We start from the raw sequence: 24,855 nt of genomic DNA on the forward strand, positions 1-24,855 counted from the left end.
TTGTTTGAATAAAGACGAAAATAATATTTTTATCAAGTTGAAAAGGACACAGCGATATAAACAAAAGAAAAATGTCTTACGTAATATATGGACGATCCCTTGCCGTGACTGCGAAATCGTAGACCAACTACTTTTTTATTTTCAAACATATAGTTTCCCAGTGAAATTATACTTATCTTTTTGTGATACGATATTTGCTTATTTTTAATGTATTTATGTATTATCTTGAATAACCAAAAAACGCAATAAGAAGAGAAATAACTTTTTCCGAACGAGGTTTTGAATTACGTTATCATGCTTGCACGTAATAACGATTCGGCCACTTCCGGAGTCTTTGATGCTAAAAACGCAATTAAACGTCAGTTGACGCCAGATCATCCATTAAGAAATTTGTTAAATTTCACAAAATTGTAGCCAATTCTGGAGCAAGCGGATTATTTATAAAGGTAAGTGAGTTATTTTGTTAATAAGTAAGCATTATTAATATTCTTTAACGTTAATGTTGAATCAATTTTCTAAACCGGTTTCATAGGTTAGGATGTCACGCGAAAATTATTTTATTTATTTTATATTTTAATTTCATGAAATTTATTTTATCTCTTGTAAAAAAAACCTATGTAAGCTAAATTACGCTCAAGGTAAATTTGTTATGCAATTTAACTTTAATTTCTTACAATGAAATTTCTTACAGAAACTTAGAGGATCATAACCTATATTTTAGTACTTACATTGAAGCAATGTTTGTAGTTAATATATTTATTATTATAAATGCAGTTCTTAAATTGAAATTCCAACATCTTTTTACAGATGAAAATAAGTGCTGACAAAAATGCTTATCTCTGCCAGTTGGTAAAATATGTTCGCTGTGGTAAAAAGGCTCCAGTAATATGCGATCGAGGACCCCAGTCAAAAACCGGTCGGATTCCAACCGGGTTACCCTATTTGTATCTGGGATCCGATCGGGTAAGCCGACCGGGAGCCGACTGGGTACATCCGGCCCGGATCTGACCAGCGCAGCGTGACGAAACCAACCAGAATCCGACCGGGCAGCCTGACCAGATTCCGGATACAAGCAGGGCAACCCTGCCGGAATCCGACCCGAACTCGGGCATAATTTCTACACGGGCTGTTCAAAATATTTTGTGTTTCAGAAATGTTTATTGTAAATAATGTGAATGTGTGATGATAAAAAATGTTAAACGGAACTTTTTCCCCTAGAGTTTATATGGTATTAGGCTATTTCACCATCACTAAATCAAATCAGCGTATATACACTGGCAAATCAGTCACATTTAGCTGTTAATCGCAGTGAAACTATGCTGAACAGCAGCTAAAGTTCACTGTTTTAGCAGCGTATATACCTTGATTTCAATTAGGGGTATACTTATCGCTGATTCAGATTTAGAGAGTAGGCACCTCTATTTTTGTACAGATTTTCATGATAATTTCAGCAGAAAAAAATTCTAAAAATTGAGACAACATGCACGTTGCAGGTGAAGATTTTAACAATAATGATACTAAGTTTCATGGTTTTTAGATGATTATCGATTGTTATTGAACGAAAAGTTGTACTAGAGTTCTTAAAAATTATTTTCTTCTTGAAAAAATACAAAAGGCTTTGCGGTAATCGAGACAACTGTATCCCTTTTTTTGAATCAGGGCTTAGGAACTTTGCAACTGCCTGAGTGTGAGAGAAGGTCCTGTTGCACGCGTAACAGTAGCTCCAGCAAAGTCCCCTGCTGAGAGTGCGGTTGCCGCGATTATCGTAAAGTCTTTTGTATTTTTGCAAGAAGAAAATAATTCTTTAAACATACAAGCACAACTTTTTGCTCATTGTCAACACATACAACATTGTCAGATTGCAAAAATGTGTAAATTGCTTCAAGAATAATCTCTGTACGATCTCCAGATTCGGTGATGACACCTGTCCACGTTTTTGTTAATAACTTATTAAGAAATGATTATTTTTGTCTATACATTTCACTATTATACACAGAAGGGATCGCCGAAACCCATATATTTTTTCAGAATTTTGATAATTTATTTTCAGTAAATTCAAAGTTGAATATTCGGAAATGATCATATTACTGTTAAAAAAATCCGTTTGAAATTTAATATATATGTGACTAAAGTCGTTCGCATATACCGTACATTAATTTTAATTTACCATTATGTTTTAAAATTAATATACATGTATATTAAATTCGGTAAAAGAGAGTGCGTGAAAACACCAAGTCCTTTGATGCCTTCAAATCTAGACAAACATTAAAAAATTAAGTAATAACCTTAAATTCGTCGACTAAATTCTTACTCATAATTAAAGTGCAAAGCAAGGGTAGAATTATTTCTAAAATTCGCTGTGAATATTAGAATTTTAACGTGAGTACAAGTACTTGGAAGTTAGGTTCCTTAACTATTTGCTTTTTTCAACTTTTTAACTTAAAAACCAGTGAAATTTATATTTAACTAGCAGAAAATATTATATTTTATTATTTATAATTGAAAATTACTGTCAAATTGTTTTTAATTTGTGTAAAGTGAAAATATCTGAATTTTCTAATAAATGATCAATATGCGGTATATGAAATCTAATATACATAATCTCTTACTGGAGATTTCGTATACCGAGGTTTAGATTTAATAAACAAATGTATATATTAAATGTATATTAAAATTTCAAATATTTTTAACAGTATTTTTATAATTTTTTTCTACTGAGATGTTCACGGGAATCTGTACAAAAATAGAGGGGCCTATATTTTTTGGACAGATAGTAATTTCGTTTGGACACGATAAAGTCAATTTTGGCTCTTTTGACCTCGCCCTACCGCCTACCCTACTAATTAGTGAACCTCTTTAGCTTCGTCTCCTTTTTTCTGATTGCATATTTTTCACATATTTAATGCCGAATTGAGGATTAGAAAGCTGAAGAAATGATGTTATCTGAATTTTATAACTGCATAGTATATATCTGTTTCTACATTAGACACTAGACTAACTATACAAGTCTAGACTCTAGATAATCGTACGCAACTTGGTTTCTCTTTTTCACTATAAGTCTACAACCACAGTTTCTGTTTCCATTCCAAGAAGCGGTTCACAACCTCCTGGCCCCTTTCCAGTTGGTACCTGTGTACAAGGTCGCTTTATTTTCGGAATGGTTTGGCTACAAGTCTAGTCTAGTGAATTTCAATTCCTCATGGGAAATCTATTTCTCCCTTCTTTACAACTTGATCGAACATTTGTTGTTGGTACCAGCAGGCCCAGAATTCGCACACACATCTGGCCCCCAAATTTTCGTTTTTCGTTGTAGACTGTAGAGCGGGGAAGTGCAGATTAACTGCGAAGTTATTCTCAGTATAGAGCAGGTATAAGCAAACCAAGGTTTAAGTTAGGACTCCATTCTTCAGGCTCGGGTAGACTGTATTTACCATTTGCACGAGGACAAGACAAGACTATGCTCAATCTCAGAATATATAATACTCACTCTTATATTTTCAAATTAAAAAACAACAGTAGGGAAGACCGTGGTAACGTTGTCAGTATATACAAAATTAAGAATAAGGGATATTATTGAGATTTTTTTAAACAGGCTGCTACTGTTAGAGATCACATTTTCATTTTTAAACAAAAATATTTATAAGATAATATCTTTCATTTTTCATCTTTCAAATTTGCTTTAAATTAGCAAATGTAAGAAAGACTTAAAAATGCGGAGGCAAAGTTGGTACTTGTTTAATATAATAATACAAATAATTAAGGAATTTAAATTATATTTGCATATATGAATAGGCGTATATAATTTTTGTGGTACTGGCAGACTCATTAAAAGAAATATTCGCCTCAATATTACTTTTCATTAACTTTGAAAGTGATGATTTCATTCGAATCTGTTGAATTTTCTTAAATTGTGTAAATTGTGTGTAAATTGTTGAATTCAATTGAACTCACTTCAATTCAGTATCAAGCTCAACCTCAAAGCTCCAATAGCTTTATTTAAAAAAAATTTATTTTGGAAAAATTGTTAGAGTGCCCTTGAAAAAAGGTCGCGGAACAGTTTTCGCCCCTGGTACCATGGATCAGACTTCTTCCATTCAATCTCCCTCGCAGGAAAGGGGAGATCGCCTTTGTGGTTCTTTACTTCTTTCCCCTCAGCCTTAGCCCGAAGAGACCCAGGACCAGATGTCGATCCTCAGGGCTCCGGTTATAAGTTTATTTGTATGACGTCCATGTGCTTCCAAGCATGAGGGGACCAGCTTTAGTTGGTAGCTGGTTGCATGGAATGAGTCTGCCTGTGCTGTTTGACCACCGTGGCGGCCTCCTTCGGGCCCGTATCTTCCATAATTCTATATATATTTGCACCTTTTTAAACCCAGGATTTTTTCTTTTCCCGATTATTATAAAGACTGTTCTCGATTGACTATATCTAATTCTAAGAAATTTGCATGTAATTTCATATCTCAGCATAGTTGGCAAGACCTTCAGGTAAAGGATGGTCACTATCAAGATAATGAATAACTTGTTTTTTTTTTAAAGATGTTTTAAAGCAGAAGCCAACTTTGAGTTGTGATGATATTAGTTTCCTTAGTATACCAGTTTTACTTTCACTTGACGTCTTTTTAGCACTTTTAATTGCCTAATTTTAATATTTCTGTCACGAGTCGCAAATCCGTGCACAGAAAAACAGCAGGATAATTTTTGTGTTAGCTTATTTGCTATGTACTCGAAATAAGATTTTTTTTTAACATGAGAATACTTCAAGTATGAAATTAAAACATTAATATAGTAGCTGCGCATTCGCATTCTTCATCGCCTCAATTTTGTCACAATACAAAACAACATCAAATCAGCATACTCTTGAGAATCAGCGTTTTTCTGTATGACTCTTATGTGGATTGCGTAGAGCACTCACGCGGGATAATAATTTTAATAATAATATTTTAATAATGTAATCATTTTACTTATATTATAAGTTGCAACCAGTATTTTTTGAAATGTTTGATTCAACCTCGAAGCTTCAGCCACTTAAAATTTTTATTCATACCTGATTCCTGATTTCAACTCAGACATGGAGATGTGAAAAGGCAAACTTATATAGAGGTAATTAAAATTGAGATGTGTAGAAAATCAACAAAATCAAATACTGGAATGCAGAGTGATTTACAGACAAGTCGTCTGATAAATGTGAAATTGAGTGATTATAACTGAATCAAAGTGATTTTAAGAAGCAAATTTAAATTAATTAAACGGAATTATAGTGATACTCTGATACTGGGCCGATTTTGGGGCTGACCTTGGTGGAGGAATTACCCAGATAGAGGGCCGTTTCGTAGAAAACGCTTTTCTTTTTTCATGCCTGAGCGACTGCCGCTCACCTCGCGCAGCTCCTTTTACTCCTACTTGCGGCGCGGCGTCAATTCTCGGAAGAACTCTATCAGGGGGCCCGATATCTAGGGTTCACTGTATTTTAATGAATTTAAATGGTAAAATGTCAAAAGTATTTAACCACTATAATATCTATTTCTGTTGATATAACCGTCTTTTGCTGGGCCAGAATTAAAAAGAGTTGAGGGTGAATTGCCTACAGTCAAGAACATTTTCCCGATAAAATTTCGTTTTTTCTTTAAATTTTAGATATTGTCCGTTAATATTACAAATTTAATACTTCTAATATAAACAGGTATTGCCCTTCAGTATCTTGTATATTGAATAGAAGATATTATGTCGTAACATCTAATTATGTATTATGATTGAATATATGAAAAATTGTGTATCTACTTTTCAATATATATTTTTTTCCGTGCACTTATATCGAAAGAGTTCAAAATCGCCCAAACAGATATGAGTACAGCTCCGAAGTTTCAGTCTAATCAAAGAATTTCCCTGCTTTGAGATTTTAATCCAAATTATGTAAAGTATCCGTTCTTTTGTGATTCTTTTTCCCCAGTAAACATTGATTAAGTACTTTCAATAAATAAATTATGAATACTATAAGATTATTTTCTTATAGGTTAAACAAAATAAGACGAATCTTCTGACTTATGAAAGCCAATATTGTTCGGATAATATTACCAGCAATCTCACGTTCCCTGATTTATGGTAGGTATAACGTATTATTGTATTAGTAAAAGAGCGAAAGTCAGCTTAAAAGCCGGTAAATAATCCCCACATGGTACGACGGCCCCCATCCGAGTATAACCGAGCCAAGCGTTGCTTATCTTCGGCAATCGAACGGGAAGCCTTAAGCAATTCCATGTATAATCATTAATCTATTTTACCTATGGCCAGATTAAAAGTCTATTTAAAAGTAAAGGGCGGTGGTATGACTGGAATATTTAATTATCAGTACACCACACTGGTAAATGAATGTTCATATTTTTTGACGCGAATTGATTAGATATTATGATGGGAAGAATTACCCGCAAAATTCCCTCAGTGAAATACAAATTCGTCAGTGGCACACAATGAGTTACCACGATATCACTCACCTATTTTCTCGAGAGACTTTTAAACTGTTTGAAGGTCACTTTTGTGCAGAGAAATTCCATATTATAATAAGGGCCAGAATCACACGTGGTTCTTTCTGTGCAAATATTAATATCTGGTAATTTGTGCATATTAAGATGGGTAATTTGTGCATATTAAAATGCTTACATAATGCGCCTCAGTGAGCAACAAAAGTTCGACCGTTTTCTGTCAAGCAAAAATGATATACTATACAATAAAGGTCAACTTAACGGTGTAATTGATTAATAAATCCCGCAAGCCATAGGACGGATCCGAGATATGTGACGTCAGAAACAACCTACCGAAGGTCCTCCGAGTCTACAAGGAGAACGAAGCATTACCTCGCTCTATGACAGAATTAGTGCGCTCGAAGAAAGAATCACCGCAAGACATCAAGGTCTCGACCTTAAATAAACCTCCATCTAAATAACGGGTATTTTATGGCTACCATGGTTCTATATGACGTAATTCCTTCTGCAGTTTTGCATCATTCAAGAAGCTGCAAAAATATTTTGTTCGCCACGAAATCATTTCAAAGTTGTTTGATCCTTTCTTTACTCTTCTTTGTTGCGAATCAAATCCCGGTAATATAATTTAAAATTACACAAAGAATTTATACTTTCCACTCACCAATCGATTATTATTACCTTGAAACGACCGCTACCTTGGAATTATTTCTGTTTATTGAATGAAGTTAATAAACGTTTGTGCGTTCATTTGACGTATTTGGAATAGTCACCATGCAGTGGTAATCGGCTATTGTAACTTTATTCGCTTCACCTCGACCTCGATTCAAGTATCTTCGAGATTTACACCTACAATTTTCATCCTCCACAATCACGGCAATTAATCTTGATAATTTAAATATTTGCAAAATAGGAATTAACCTGAGAATCTTTGACATTCGATTTCTCAAATTTGGATCGAGGCTTGGAGAAATTTTGCGTTCTAATTTTCTACAACTGTTGTTCTAACAGCGTTATCTAAACACGCACTACGCAAAGTTAACCAATGCAATGTAGTGCGGCATTCAATTTTCAACGGTCATAACTAGAAGGAGACCTTGTACTTTGTACACTGATTGTGAAAGCACGAGAAAGAAGTCGCATGATTACTTAAAGCCAACGCAGCACGTTATCACACCTAGCAGGAAAAAATTTCCTGGGGAAGATGAATTCAATTGCAAAATTTGAACAATATTTTTGTATTTCATCGCCTTATTTCAAAGTACTCTTTGAAGAACTCTTTAAAGGATTTATTCAAAGACTAAAAATAAGTCGAGAGATTAACCTCTCACTATAGTAAATTCAGATGATCATTTACTGGCTTAAAGAAAATTCAGGTCAGGAAAATACCCTTCAATACAGTTGAATTGGATTCATATCTTTAATCACTGAAATTTAATTGAATTTTACTTCAATTTCCATTGTATGATCTTAAATTCAATATTTACTTTTGAGAACTGCATTCAAGACAAATCAACAGAACACAAGGTCAGCTGAAGGTGATTTAGAGCGTATACTACAGCGAGTCAATACAATTTCACAGCATTCTGGGAAATTTCAGAGTTTACAAGAAAATAATTAATCTCAAGTTTAATTTAAAGTAAATTGACAGAACATTAAATCCTCTTTTTATAATGAAAAACGTATGGATAAATTTGGACATTTTTTAAGAATAGTTCGAATTTCCTACGAACAACTCCTGAAAATGTCAGACTTATAAATTTGCATAACTGCGAGGATTCGAACCGTCGAACTGCTAGTTCGACAGTTTGTAAACATAAATCAAGAGTGCGTAAACACGTGCAGCCATCACGCACCAACAATATAGGTATTATAAAACTTTTAGCCATTCATCCGGCGAACTCGAACCACACATACGAGTGCAGATACGCACCGCGCGTGCGGGGGAAAGTATGTGCAGGTCTCGTGAAGGCGAACCTACTTCCTAGTTCCCAGATTTATCGGGCAAACTCCGGAGTGCTCTATGAAACTTGTCCCAAACACACATAATATTATTGTAATTATTTACGGAAAAAAGTGTTGAACGGTTTTAGACTTGTCATATTGAGTTCGTCAATTCTTTCTCGAAATTCGCAGATTATTCACGAAAATACATCAATATCCGATGAATTTTTCTTATATCCGAGACCTACCTGCTAGTGAAATTTCAGTCAAATTCTGTTGAATTCTATATGGTATTCTGATGATTTCTAGGAAATTTTATTGAACTGTATGAGATTTTGTGGAATTCCGCTGAATTCAATGGAATTTTATAGAGTTAATTACAAATTTATTAAATTTTATGGAATAAGGTAGAACTCTGTTCAATTCTATTGAATTATATATATATATATATATATATTCAAGAGTCCGGGGACATAAGGGAAAAAGTTTAAAAGACGCAAAAGGAGACAACGAACTGTCTAACTTTAATAAATTTAACGCGTTTTATAATAAGAGATTTATTTCGAGCTATTACCCTGCCAAAGAGTGGTACGTCACAAAAACGCCGGGCCTATTACAGAAAAAGCTGCATAACTTTTTGATTTGGCAATTGAAGAAAAAGCAAAGAAGCATTTTCGAAATATATTATCTAATTTTATTGAACCATTAGAGGACACCAACTTCATATTGATCTTCAGAGCCTGAAGGTGCTATTTCCATGCAACTTGCCATACTTTTGAGTCACAAAGTTCTAACTTAAGATTCAATAATTTATTACTCTGAAGTTGAAGCATCCCCAAAGTTAAATCTTATATCTTCAGTGATAGTCTATATAGACAAAGTACCCAATTTTTGAGATGCCTTTATACAATTCTATACAATTCCATAGCATAGAAAAAATCTTAAGTTCCGTTAAAATTATTTCAATTCTCTTAAATTCAGTTCGAATCTATTGGTTTATTGGAATCCTCCTGAAATAAATTGAAATTACTAAATTTCCAACCATTCTACTTGAATTAACTTTTGAATTGCGACCTTAAAATAAATTGGAATTTACTTAAATTGAGCTGGAACCTTGAAGTTATATTTAATTAAAAGAATCACTTTAGCCTAGCTCCTTAACCTAAGTGCCATTCGTCTAAAATTGAAGCTGAATTAAAATTTGATTTAGATGAAAACATCACCTTCAGTAGGACATTATTACGTGTTTTGTGCAGTTCTTTTGAATAATTTTCATTTTCATTACATTCTTTTTAATTTTATGGCATTCGGTTGAATCCTGTTGTGCATTTTAAATAAACTTGAACTTGAATTGAATGATTCTTTGGAATCAGATTCACATAAAACGGTAAGGAATTAAACACTGAGTAACTAATAATATATAGCGACAACTACCCTAAAGTTTCCCCGCAAATGGCAGCAGGAAAAATAAAGTCAAGAAAGGAAAATCTAACTTACCATTTGATGCTGCGTTTGATAATGTGGTTCACGATGCGACGCCTCTTCCTGGACGTGACTTCTGACCTCTCCTTCCTCTTGTTGGCTCTCTTCCTCTCAGGAAGACTCTTCCCATTGTTCACCTCCCTGCCGGAAAATCTGCCCTCAACCTTTACAGAATTCACAACCCATTGGGCAACGTGATCCTGCGGCTTTGCGTCCGTCGATAAAGTAGATTCCACCCCGAGTTCCTCCTCATTTATCAGGTCGGTCACTGCAGTCGGCTCACCCACAATGCCGACTTCCTGTTTCGGTTCTTCGACCTTGGATTCCTTCCTTTCCTCTTTAGATTTAACAGTCACTTCTGGCGACTTACTTTCCACCACCTGACCTTCTGAATGCTCTTCTTGCAGCTCAGTAATATTGATCAGCTTCTCTGATTTTAAGCATATGAGGGATTCTCCTCGAGGAGCATCTTGATCCTTGGTTATCTTGTCCTTGATTTTATTCGGGCTTTCTTGATCAATCCTTTCATTTACTGGATCCTTCTCATCGATCTTTGGACCTTCTTTATTAATATCTGGCTCTTTTTCTTTCTCTGGTATGCTCTCCTTTATTCTCGAAACTTCATCGTTGCTTTGTGAATCATCTTTAATTTCAAGGACCATTTGACTTTCTTCTTCCTCTGAATCCTTATTATCGGCAGGCTTCACCACCTTATCGGAAACTTCTACCTCTTTTTCATCCTTTTTCATCTCCTCCAGTAAATTTTTCTCCGTAGTTTTAAGTGCATCCTTGGTCTCTTCGAGATCATGTTCAGCAATCTCGAGATCATTTTCTGCATTTCTGAGGTTGCACTGAGCCTTCTCAAGGTCATTAGCAAGAAGATTTTTGCGTTGTTGGTTTACGTTCTTAGTCCTGGAATTTGTCCCGGTAAGAGTAGATTCCAGGTTCTCCTCTGATTTCGGAAGTTTTGGGTCATCTCCGTTGGCCGCCTTATCTACACGCGATGTCTCGGCTGCATTTGATTTGACGTCATCCATTTCCGCGTCGAGAGCAAGTCCTTCGTCAACAGGATGCTAAGTTTGATTCCGGTTGTCTGAAACCTTTCCCTTTCATTTATCGGCCGATCATCTCCGAATCTCGTAACTGCGACGGACCGACCTTGAGTTATTTTGACACGCCAAGGTTCGGATGTATCCTTGGTAGTGTCAGAGAGGGCGAATTGGCCTGAACTCTTCCGACTCGGTCCGAAGGCTCTGCTTATTTCCCCTCTAGGAGTCTGAAATACAAATCATAGTAAAACATTTTTTGTATTTTTGTCACTTTTCTTTCCTTGTCACATCTTGATTGTAACACTTTTAAATCGAAGTAATTTGTAAATATCAATTATTTTTCAGGCGTCCTCTTTGACTTACCCTATATATTAAAATGTTTACGTAACAACAAATAATTTTATTAGACCTTCAGCGATTACATATAATAAGTTTCAGATAAATTTACTAATCCTAATACATTAATTTGTCCATTCTCGTCAGGTATAGAGGGTGTCTCCCACCAAATAAGAAACAGCCGAATGTATGTAATAGTGCAAATAAAATAGACAAAAATGTCCCCTAGCAAAGAACTGTACGAAGCTTAGTTTAGACACAAATAAACTTCTAAGTTGGACCAAAAGCTTTAACCCATTAACGTCGAAGCCTTGATCTCGTTGAATAAAAATTCTGAAAAAGTTCAGGAACAATGTAGTCGTTTTATTGCCGATTCTTGTAACATTTTATTTTTATAAATTTCTTTGTTTCTTTTGAGTATAGGATACTTTGATATAATGCACGCACTTATTTTGCAGAAGTCTGAACTCTCGTTACCTGCAAATTAAGCCTAACTAGTTTCGTGCAGTTTTTTGCTAGGGGACTTTGATGTAAAATGGAATGCGTAATTCCCGAAGTAGTTTTTCATGTTAAATTCCAGGCAAATTACATTTTCTGCTAGAACAAAATAAATGCTGCAATTCTTGTTGGTTATATTGTTTGGGTGGAGGGGGAATTCTAATTAAATACTGAAGCCCTACACGAGCAGTCTGTTGCGTATATTGTTAATTAAAAATAATATAAAATCAAAATAGGTGAAAAGTGCATACGACTCGATTTGTAGGGCATAAAAAAACCCATCAAAATGAAATTTATACGAATATTATGAATATATTATGATTCCATTTTTCTTGTCAGATCCGCAAAAAGTGATGCTGCAAGCATTTCAAAACTTTTTCTGAAATTCAAAATCCATAATAGACGCAGTCAGGGGAAGGATTTATATAAGGGATACTAGTTTTAACGAGGATTTTCCATGAAAAATAATTTGATTTATCAGTGTTTTAACAAATTGACGATAATTGAAAACTGATTAAGCCTTTCGATGGTACATTAGTCAAGGTATTCAATCATTTTTTTCTCCATCTATTTTGTTATGTAGTCTAATTAAATGATAAATTAGATGTTTTACTATGCTATTTTGTATTTATGCTACTTAAAAAATGAATTAAAGGATTAATGGAATAAAACAAAAATTAATATTACCTTCTCTGCGTGTTCATTGGTATGCCCACGACGGATTAACATTTTTTTATAAATTGTTTATAAATTTGTAAATTATTACCAATTTTTGTTACCAAATACCATTTTAATAAGAAATACAAATTATTTTAGTAGAAAGGAATTTTTTTCTTGTATACTACACTTATACCAACATTTAAAATACATATTATTTAGCACACTTCTGCAATATTGTCAATAAACATTTAAGTTTATAAATGATTTATTGATAAACCTAAACGAGTATACACTTAAATACCTCTATCTTTAAACTTGGTATAATGATGTGTTCGTTTTGTCTTAAAGAAATTGTTTTTTTTATTGACATTCCTATTTGGTTCAATTCACCAATAATTACAAAAAATTATAAACAGTAAGGCTTAAGGCCTAAAATTTTTTAGCTTCCAAAGATCTCACATTTACCATAAGATTGTGCGAAATATTATTTATATACAGTATATATTTTAATTTGGAGTGGGTCCAAAATTTGTAGTATGGCACCCAGGCCACTCATAAAAAGTTACAGATAAAAAATAAATTTCTTATGTTCGCACATCCAAAATAAAGCCAGAGATAACAAAAAATAATTTTTGTTGTTTTTTTGTTACGAAAGATTAAAAAATCAGAAAATTATTCTTACATACTATTATTCTTATAAACAGTAGATGTTACTATTATAAGTGAGTTTGACTAATAGTCACAGATATGGGGCATAATTTTTCAGTTGCTAGTTATTTAAAAAAATATTCCCACTGCGCGGGCACATTCACATTGCGCGCTGCACTTCGCGTCAAATTTGAGCGCGCCTAAGGCGCGCGGGTACGCTCTCGCGCTTCGCGCTCGGTTTCGTAGGTTTCATGCGAATACTTCAACTAAATTTGTTCAAATATCATAAATATTATAACCGAAAATGAAAACTGTGATTTTAACTTCTAAGGAATTATAGTCATAAATTTTAACTACAATTTTTTTCGATTTGTTTTTAAAGTAGGTTCTCAAATCACCTACGGCTTTGACGATTACATTCTCATTACGAAATTTGCGCTTTGCGCTCGATAATTTGTATCCAATTGAAAAACTACATCAAGATAATTAGTCAATCTTGTTCAAATATACTGCAAACAACGCTTCAAACTTAAGGATCTCTTGAAAACAAAAATCGCATGTTTTTGAAATTTGGATTGATATTTCTTAACCTATTAAAAAAATGTGTTATTACTTTTTTTTTAATTTTTAAAATGTTAAAAAGCATGTAACTTTTTTTAATTTTTCTCGAATTTAAAAATGTCTAGAGAATAATTTGCAATTCTTTTTTTCCGTGTACCAGAAAATTTGACAAAAATTTTTAAAACTCAAAATTTTTTTTCTTCAAATTTTGAAATAGCTCTAACATTTTGAATTTCTGTCTATTTGCAAAATTTAACTGAGATAGTTTCTAAATATATTTTGTAGCTAGTCAAGAATTCAAATGAAATTTCCTAATCTATCAGAGAAATATTTTTTTCTATTTTTCTGAATATTTTCAAAATTTTTAAAATTATATTACTTTTCTAATTTTTATTGAAATTGAAAATTTTATTTGGATAATTTGCAAGTCTTCTACTCATCTATAAAAAACTTTGACAAAAATTTCTAAAATTTAAAAAAAAAATATTCAAATTTTGAAAAGGCTTGAAAGTTTTAAATTTTGGTGGGAAAAATCTGTCTAAGGATCTTAAGCTTCATTTTGGGAACCTTAAGATGTGTATCAAAGACTAACACAAATGGACAAATGCTTCAAAAGTTATCGCGGTTACAACATTCAGGTAACTTATACATATTGACAGGCAGACGCCAACAAAATTTTAGGATTTTCGAACTCTATGAGTGCGGAAACGTAAAGATCCGTTAAAAACCAGAGATTGAAAATTTAGACGAATACATCACACTCTCATGAATGAGAGAGTAAAAATACAAATTCTTTTATCTACTTGAGACATTTGCAACATCTACTCCTATTGTAAGATAGTTTATGGGAAAAATATTTGCTAAAATATATTGTTTAATTATATTAAACTAAAGTATGTATCAAAAGCATTCTTATATAGTCAAAACTTATATGATGTTACGTACTCTATAAATATAAATCAGTGAAAAATTCACTGATTGAAATAGTAGTCAGACATTGCATTGATTAATCAGTGATTTCGGACTTATTCACTAATCAGTTCAGTAATGCAAGAGTAAAACATATGAAACATAAGCTCTAAGTTTTAAAGTTAAGCGTTGTTGTTAATCTTTTAATGTACTCTTATCTCGTCAGTGACCAGTTTCCAGCTATTTCAATGAGTGAAATCTCCAGATAATTAGATTAGCTATTAAGATCCTTTCCATCAATAAAGAATTCATAACCAGTAAGAAAAATATCATTTAATCAAGCAGAAACATGATTTTTCTCAACTTTAATGGGAATTTACAATATACAGAAATTTTTTAATTACAGCATATTTTTCGGATATAATTATATTTACAAACATGACATAAATGCAGACAACCGTAATTTTTAGAACCATTTTCAACTATTAAAAAATTTATTCCTTATCGTTTACCAGAAATTTGATATTTAATATTCTAAAACCGAATCCGTTATCCAAATTTTTCCTATACGTCAGGTTTTTGAGATATCCTAACTTAAAAGTGCAAAAATTGCTTTTTTAGCCATATTTGAGACAATATAACATGATCAGAATTTTTTGTATAAAAACTGCTAACGCCATAGTTTATTTCTCCTTTTTATCTTTCATTTCCATTTTCGATCATCCCGAACCAATTTTTTTTCTCCGAGATATCGCACATTAAGGATGTACACAACGTGCAATCAATCTCATAAGTTGCCTATCTTTAAAATGATTAATAATATCAACAAAAAATATCTATTATTAATTTCTGTAAATCTAAATGGAGGCTTTTAAGCATAATTCAGAAAATAATAATTCAGCTTGAAATCGTTTATTTAACGGTAGTTATTAAAGGGTTTAGTTTTTCCTTTCTCTTTACGGAAAAGTTACAATTTTTATTAAATCCTAACGATCAAGATGTCATTTTATTCTCCGAAGGATTTTATAATTTTCTATTTGGATTGATTTGATTAAAATCACACAGTTATTATTATTATTATTATTATTATTATTATTATAATAAACAATCATAGTTTAAATTTTAATTAACACCGCCCAAATGGAACTGTAGAAAATCCTTCGAACAATAAAATGAGACCTTGATCATTGGGATTTAATAAAAATTGTAACTATTCCCTAAAAAGAAAGGAAAAGCTAAACCTTTAAATAACTACTGTTAAATAAACAATCTTAACATGCATATTTTTGTTCTAGAGTGTGCTTAGAAGCTTCCATCAATATTTACAGAAATTAATAATAGGTATTTTCTTGTCAATTTTATCAATCATTTTAAAGATAGGCAACTTTTGAGATTGCTTGTACGCAGTGTACATCCTTAACGATTTCAGTTCCACAATGAAGAACTAGCAAAGTAGGCGAAGAAAGCGAAAAAATGGTTAATGTGCGTTATCTTGGAGAAAAAAAATCGGTTCGGAATGGTCGAAAATGAAAATGAAAGGTAAAAAGGAGTACTAAACGATGACGGCAGCAGTTTTTGTACAAAAAAATTGCTGATCACATTATATTGGCTCAAATATGGCTAACAATAGATTTTTTTCAGTTTTATATTAAGATATCTCAAAAACCTGACGCATAGGAAAAATTTGGGTAACGAATTCAATTTTAGGATACCAAAATCCTTCGGGATCACACAAAAAATTATTTCTGTTTAGCATTGAAGGGCACAGTTTTAAGAATTTAATTTTAAGACAGTATAGGGGACCACTTTTATAACACCAATACATCATGAAAATATATTTATGGTAACGAATCTAATACTTTTTCGACTTCTAGCTTATGTGATTTGTAAAGCCCATTTTTTCCGAATTTTTTTTTACAGTTTCAATTACTTTGGGATAAGGCTTATCGATAAAAGTTAGGAATATGTGAGCAAAAAAATTCATTTTGCTAAAAAACGTGGTTAAAGTTGAAGCAGTTGTGGAGAAATAAGTATAACAACTACATAAAGCCTATTTTGCTTCTTCTGCCCTTTAGACGTAAATAATGAGGAGGACTAAACTTATGTTTTCTATTTATTGTAATGATTTTAGAATGAAACATCATCCTCAAACACTTTTAAAGGTTTTTATAGACTTGAAAAATGAAAACAAATGCCCTTTCAAATAATTGAGGATGAGAACTAGGTAAAGTCCATTTTGTTTTTCCTATTTTGGGGCAAGCGAGAATCACTCGGCGAGGAAGGGAATTGTTAGGGGTACAGATTTTTAGATTGATTTAGAATTTTCGTGTTATTTATTGGATAACACGTTCGTTAGTCTCAGTCGCCATTCACTCCATTGACACTCTTTATCATGCTTTTCTTATAAACTACATTTGTTTCTGCACTATTTTGTCCTGGCATACCTCTTTAGCTTCCTTAACGTCCAGCGCACCTGTAGGAAATGACATAAGATCCAATATAGGATGTTGTATATGTTCTGTATGGGACCATATCCAGATGCGCAGTACTATTCTATGGCACCCACGGCTGCGCAGAAGTTTTTTTGGTCTTCCAGGAGCACTCCTCGATACATACGTACCAATAGGTACCATGAGGTACTATTAGTTAGGTACCATAAGTTAGGTACCATTAGGTACCTTATTAGGGAGTGTCCTATACAGGCACCTATATAGGATCCTATGTCCTTTCCTATAGGCGGCACCTATAGGTGAAACATATAGGAAACTATATAGGAATTTTCAGCAGGGTTCTATGGCATTTTATATTTTTACGAAGTCGGGTCTCATTTCCCGCTGGACACGCTTCCGTTTACCTTGCCACGATATACTTGTTTCTTAAGTCGTTTATCTTTCATTCTATAAACATGCCCAAACCATCTCAATCAATATTCTTTCACTTTTGTCAAATAGTGTCTGATCTATACTACATTTTTTTGGATTCTCACGTTACTGAATTTGTCTATTAGAGTTTTACCGCAAACGATTCGCAGGTATTGCATGCCAACCGTGTTAATTTTACTCTGATCCTTTTCTTGCTACGTCTGCGCAGATATCGCTACCACACGTCACAGTGCGTGTAAGTAGAGAATTATATATCTCTATTTTAGCTTTACCTTATACATTTTTATTTCTGACAATAGGTCCTGCTCTGTCGATAACCTTTTTACCCTCGTTCTATTCTCTCATTGTTTAGAACAATTTTGCATATTGTTTTCTCACCTTTTCCTCAAAAAACAAAACAAAACATAATTGCTTCCTCTCAGAGGAACCTTTGTAAAGGTAATATTTTCAAAAAAATTTTAATTCATTTGATTAAAACTTCCTAAATTTAAAAATGTCGAATAAAATATTCTAAGAAATTGTCCCTAAGTGTGTGTGTGTGTTTACATTTGTGCATGCGTGTGGATGTCACACTATTTTGCGAATACGATAAAAGCGGGATCACAGATTCAGAGAGCAAATTGAGCTTAAATAAGAGAAATAGGGTAATTTTCTCACGAAAAATGAGGAAAATAGGGAAAGATTAAAAATTTATTTTTACATGTCAAAAAGAACAAGCAGTCTTTTATAAGAAATGTTAAATTTTTAAATAATTTTCCATGCTTTTTCAATGACTTCTGCCATTAAAGAATTTATTTTCAAAAATTAGATATACTTAGGAGGGTGTTGCAAATCTATTCATAGTGGTATAAATAAGTCATAGAAAAAATAAAATTGGTTAAATACACAATTTTTATATGTTCAGAAGAGCGAAGCAAAAATGCTAAAATTAATCGAATCTTTTGAGCTGAAGGGCAACAACTTGTGGATCCACATAAAAAACAAGTGAAGAAAAAAATTTGGAATCGGTTGATATATTCTGTTCTCGTTTTTAAAAGTACAATTTAACATTTTTAAAGTTAAACAAATTCTGCCTTTTAAACTTTTTTTTGAAAATGTACAAAAACATGTTTTTTGGATTAATTCTTTTTCGTGGTGTTTATAACGTTCCAAAAGCATGAAAAAAATGAAATCCAAATAAACCGAAATCACGACCGAAGTTTTTTTCCGAAAAAGCAAAATGATAATATGTTTCTTTGGTTCCAGCTGAATAAATTTTTGGTATGATATATTCAACTTTTTTACATTCTCCTCATTTATGATTGAGAAAGTATTAGTATTGTCGGAAATCTGACAATACAGTTTTTCAACGGATCTCTACGTTTCGAGACACCCTGAATCCGAATATCAAGTTTTTACTATGGCGTCTGTCTGTCTGTTCGGTCGTCCGTCAGTGATTACGAAAACTCCCGAAAAAATGAACGGATCAAATCCATCTTTGGCTCGATTTTTGTGGGTTCTAAAAGAAAGGACGAGTTCGTTAACCAGCCAATTTGAATAAACATTTTGAAAGTTATCGCACTTTGAAAATTTTTGAGACCACTCTTTTATGAATTTGAAAATTTTATGTACCAATATTTATAGTATTTAAAAGACGAAACATTTACCAATCAATCAATCGAAAACCAAAATTTTAAGCCAAACAACGCACGATATGAAAAAAGCCGAGAGAAGAAAAATACTGCTTTTTGAAAGGCCTGCAAGATTATCATAACAAATTTTTGGATTTTCTCCGAAAATCAAAAATTCTAATTTTTATTGCACAAAAAATAATGAAAAATAAAAAATTCCGTTTTATGGTCGAACTATACAGAACACGAAAAAAGATGGATTAACAAAAATTGTGATCCCAAAAAAGATCTACAGATTCGTTAATAATCACTTCTTGATGGACCGCGTACTTTTTGTTTTATTCGTGAAAAATAATATTGAAAATTAAAAAAAAAAATTGGTGGAAACAAGACCAAAGTTACGAAAAAAAGATTGAACAAAACCTGTTTACAAATGTCGGTCGAAAATCGAGCGCGCAGCGCGAGTGTCACAATAAGAATGTGAGCGAAAATTTTAGTTTTCTATTTAGTTCTTTTTTAATATTGTTATGCAGTCTTGCAGCACGGGGTAGATAGAGAACTAACCATAAAAAGTGCCAAAGTGTACGCGATTTGTAGATCTAAAGGGCGCGTACCCTTCGGTGGATAGGGGGAGGTTATGGGAGGCAATGGAAGAGAGGGGAGTGTACAAGGGCCTGATCAAGAGGTTAAGGGAGGTATACGTGGAGACGAAAGATAGGGTGGATGGATAGGGGTTTGAGCAAGGGTGCCCGCTTAGCCCAAGGCTTTTTGCAATTTTGATCGCGGAAATGGACAATAAGCTAGCGGCCGGAGTGGTAGGAGGAGTTAGTGTAGGGGGGGTCAGGATATGGTCACTCGAATATGCAGATGACTAGCGCTGCTAGCAAAGAGCGAAGAGGCTTTCAAGGAGATGATGAAAAGGTTGAGAAGATACTTGGACTAAAATAGGTTAGAGTTAAATGAGGATAAGTTGAAGGTTATGGTGTTCAGGAAAGGAGGCGGGAGAGATAAGGGAGGGGAGTGGAAGGGAGAAGCGATGCAGGAGGTGACAGAGTTTGTGTACCTCGGCTTCATGTTTCGAAGGAATGGGGGAGTGGATGGTCATATAAAAGAGAGGGCGAGAAGGGCAAATGTGGTGATGAGGCAGGTGTGGGGTCTGGGGAAGAGGTTGTTCGCAGATGATTTTGTAAGGAGAATGAAATTGTTTGATTCGCTAGTAATGAGTGTCTTATTTTACGGAGTGGAGGTTCGGGGGTTGAAGGTAAGCGAGGAGGTAAATAGGATACAGGAGAGGTATATAAAGTGGATACTAAGATTGGCAAGGAATAAACCGAACTATGTTAGAAGGGAGACAGGAAGAACGAGTTCAGGGATTATAACAGGGAGTCGAGCGTGTAAGTATGAGGAGAAATTTTTGGAAGAAGGGGGGAAGTACGCTGGTAAGTGAGTGTTGGTGGGAGAAGGAGAACAGACGTAGTGGTGCAAATATGGAGGTGGAAAGGAAAAGTCATTTTAGAACGAATGGATTGCAGATGGATTAAGTGAGAAGGATGCACAAGGAAGGAAGGTATATGAGTTGGTTCAAAAAAATGGCATGGAGAAAGAGAAGGCAGAGACACACAAATAAAAATTCACGGGAATCCATATGCTATAGTCTCGCTCTATCAGACTCCTTCTCGTGAATTTCTAAAAAATGATTACCGAAAAATACTCGAACTTGCACCCTCGGTAATTGCTGCAGGTGACCTAAATGCCAAACACTTAGCCTGGAATAGCAGAACAACTACCAAAATTGGTAAACAATTATTTGAATTTATAAATCATAAGAATCTCGCAATCTCAGGACCAGACTCGCATACTTTTTTTCCCTCACAACACCAAACATAAATCTGATCTTATTGACTTTGCAATTTCCAAAAATAACTTTTACAACCACGACATTTTCACTGTAGATGAGCTTGACTCAGATCATCGTCCACTCCTTCTAAGCATTTTCACCAACTGTGAAAAAATCCCTGTCGCGCCTCGCTATTATTTAGTAAAAGCAAATTGGCAAGCATTTAACATGACCCTCGAAACAAATGTTAACTTTCAACCTTCAATGGCAAACACTTCCCACATTGACGACGCCATAACCAACCTCACCGCTAGCATAAAATCTGCCATTCACAGTTCAGTTCCTCAAACTACCATTAACAAATACGATCCACCTTATCTTTCTAATAGAAAATTTTCAGTCAAAATTGGCCAGACACTTTCAAAAGAGAAACCCATTCGAGCATGTGTGCCCCAAGGCAGTATCTTAGGTTTGTTATTCTTTATTATCTTAGTGAACGACATCCCTGAGGTTCCGAAAGTTACAATTGGATTATATGCAGACGACACCGCACTATACACTTCCTCTTGGTCAGTTTCGAAAATCTTAAAATTACTTAACAAAGCTCTTGAAATCATTGCGGCATGGGCTAAGCTTTGCAGAATAAAAATAAATGTAGCAAAGTCAGAATCAATTCTTTTCTCTGTCAGAAAGCCTGTCAAAATAGATCCACCCAAAATGTTTAATGAACCAATAGAATGGAAAAATTCTGTGAAACACCTAGGGGGTAAACTCCATAAACGTCTTAATTGGAAGCAGCATATCCAGGAAACTAAAGGGAAAGCTCTCGGGGTTATCTCGCGTTTGCGCCCTATTATTAATAGACACTCGAGTCTTAAACCTGAATATGGAATCCTAGTTTACAAAATGTTAATCCGACCAATAATAACCTACGCCTGTACAATTTGGTGCTGCGCGTCCAAAAGTAACATCAATCACATCCAGATTATACAAAATAAATTCCTCAGACGCATCACAAAAACCCCTATATATACCAAGAACTCTGTCCTCCACAGAGATTTTCAATTACCTTATATTCCAGAGTATATCAAAGAAATCTCCACTAAATTTTATGAATCAGAATCACTAACACCTTGTGAACATGTCTCCACTCTCGGGAAATATTTTGATCCGCTTCGCAAGCACGCGATGCCAAAAGACTTCCTCATGAAATGAGTCTAATAACGAATATCATTTCTCGACCCCTCTACCTCTTCCCACTCTTCTTCTTTACTTTTCTCTCATAAAATAAATGATCGGATTGTGTGGCTCAAACGATTTGGTTTATTTTGGTATTTTAATTTCGCCCTACTCTTCAGTGCACTTAAACTCAGATTAAAAAATGCTCAAGTCAGAACATTTACCATTGCAATTGATGAATTTGGAATATTCCATTTTTTAATCAGGTATTTAACTTTGTACATATACAAAGTTTGCACCGTCTAATACTTACTTAAAAAGTACTATATAATTTTTAACTGGTCCGGCCCATTTTATATTAGATAACAACTTCTGTCTCCAGTTTATACTTAAATTATTATTAAATAATGGGTACACTGACTAATTTTGAAATATCGTATATTTAAAAAGAAAAGGGGGAGATTTTCGAGAATAGGCGAAAAAGGGGAATTTCAAGAAAAAACAGAGGAGACTGTGCGCCTTGTGATAAGTTAAAAACGGTTTAAAATAAATTTGTGAAATTTGGAGGGCTTATTTTCACCACTAATATCTTAAAACTCTCCAAAGGATATCTAAAAATAGTTTTTGCATTTTCTTTAGCATTTAATAATAAATACTGAAGGAGGACCAGGAATGGGAAAATGATACCATATGAACTCGCATCTAACAAAACACTGCTGAAGGTTGGTGACCTTCTCATCATAAAACACCAACATGCTACAACTCTCTCGGTTAAAACTCATCCCCCCTCCTCATATTAATCGAAGATGTAGAACACGATGTGATAGAAAACTCAATTGAGAAATTCTGTTTCACGGAGGTTAGGGATATAATTAAGACGTTCAAAAACGGTAAGGCTGCTGTGTGGACAGCATGTATCTGGCTTAATTCGAATGCATATTATAAATTGTAATAAAATACATTTATGGAAATGATATATGATTTCAGTGACAAATTCGAGTATGAAGCACGAGATACGTGATGAGAATGTGTTCTTTAAAACCAAAGGAGCTTTAACAAAAGAGAATTCACCATAAACAAATTACTGTTGTCGATGCATTGAACTTTAGTTTTAAAAAATCTGTGCACAAATGTGGGGAATATGCAAAGACCGAGCGCGTAGCGCGAGAACCAACAGTCGCGTGCCCAATCTTGCGAGCTGCGCGCACAGCGCTTGAAGAAAATGTGCCCGCGAAGTGAGCACATTTTCTTATCAGATTGAAACTTTGCTGAATTGTAGTACTCATAAACAGTATTCTTGTCCGGGCGCTGCATAAGCTGAACATGGTGTCTCTCGAGCGTAAAAATTTCAATATTTGTTGAAATACAAAAACATTTTTAGAAAGTCCAATCGGATTAGCCTAAGGGAAGTTACACTAGATTGAAGGTATGAAGGCATGTGAGCGAGGGTTCGCCGCACAGAACACTGTTCTAGTTAGCATTAAAAGGGTCATTTAGACAGCATTAAGAATTAAATTTTAAGACTGTATGGGACCCACTTTATTATAGATTATTATTTGATTCGGAATATCCTGACTATAGTGAATCATGTTTGTGGGATTTCTCTAAATTGTAAATTGGTTCTGTTGATAGAATTAATTTCAAATTACGCGGGCAGTCCATGCTTAACACATAAATTCATTTGCTACTCACATACGCTGTTTTTCAAAGTAAATAAGACTATACCCAGAAAAAAGTTTGGTTGAATCAAAGAAACTTTCTTTAAATCAAAGAAATTCTAGAATTGATATACGGCCAAAGAAACATTTGTTTGATTTAAAGATGTTTTATGTTAATTTTTACATTCTCATCTATAATGAGAAGGTATTAGTTTTATGCAAAAAATCACTTTCGCGAATTTTATCAAATGCCTGGCGTCGTCGTTGTTATTGTTGTCGTTGTTTTTTATTCGATTTAAAGAAATATTTCGTTCCTTCAAACCGAATATTTCATTGTATTGAAGAAATAATTGATTACTTCAAATGAAAAATTTCTTTAAATTAAAGAAATGTGATTTTTTATTTGCCCTTTACATTTCTTTTAATGAAATAACCGTTTTGATTGAAAAAAGAAAATAGGTTAGCTTAAAATGAATATACATTTTCTTTGAATCCAATAATGAATTATAAATAAAACAGCTCGAGTTTCAAGAAACTTGCATGGAATAGTTGTTCACCAGAGGAAAAAAGTTTATTTTATTGTGTTTTGTGTGTAAATGAATTTTGTACTTTCCTAATTTACCGTTCTTCATGAAAATTTAAGGTAAAAACATAAATTGTGAAGAAATGTGCACAGAAGTAACAAAAATTTACATAAAAGCAAGGTTAGGTCGTGCTGTATAAAAGTCTGTATTTACACAGGAGAAAGCTGCTATGCTTTCTGCAAATCCCTACGATGCAAGGATGTCGTGCACTTCTTTGTCACACATTTTAGCGATTTAAATTATTACCAAGAGCCGTTCGCCTCCGCTTCTTCGCAAAAATATGACAACACGTGTTCCAAAAGACGAGGTAACGTAAAATAGTTAAAGCGATTTGTTCTGCACAATCTCGTGGCACATTAGTAATGTGGAGTAAGCAAATATTTCTTTGATTCAAAGAAATAATTTGCTTATTTGAAACTACTGACTCTAAAGAAATTATTTCTTTCATTGCTCCTAGTAACTTTTTTTAATCAAAAGATTTTGTTTTGAATCAAACAAATCGTTTCAAGAAATAATTTCTTTAAATTAAAGAAACTACCTGACGT

General features: G+C 33.7%; 1 protein-coding gene across 4 annotated transcripts in view; it reads right to left on the minus strand.

The window, feature by feature from the left end:
• The window catches only part of LOC117169531 (WD repeat-containing protein 87-like), a 129,260-nt gene that overhangs the window by 77,065 nt on the left and 27,340 nt on the right, over positions 1 to 24,855 (minus strand). For all 4 annotated transcript variants that reach the window (XM_033358300.1, XM_033357686.1, XM_033356900.1 and 1 more), the window contains exon 2: positions 9,915 to 11,175. In XM_033358300.1, coding sequence (XP_033214191.1) covers positions 9,915 to 10,936 — 1,022 coding nt within the window. In that variant the 5' untranslated portion in view covers positions 10,937 to 11,175. The remainder of the gene's footprint in view (positions 1 to 9,914; positions 11,176 to 24,855) is intronic.

Source organism: Belonocnema kinseyi, chromosome 1, assembly GCF_010883055.1.
Source record: "Belonocnema kinseyi isolate 2016_QV_RU_SX_M_011 chromosome 1, B_treatae_v1, whole genome shotgun sequence".
Lineage (NCBI taxonomy): Eukaryota > Metazoa > Arthropoda > Insecta > Hymenoptera > Cynipidae > Belonocnema > Belonocnema kinseyi.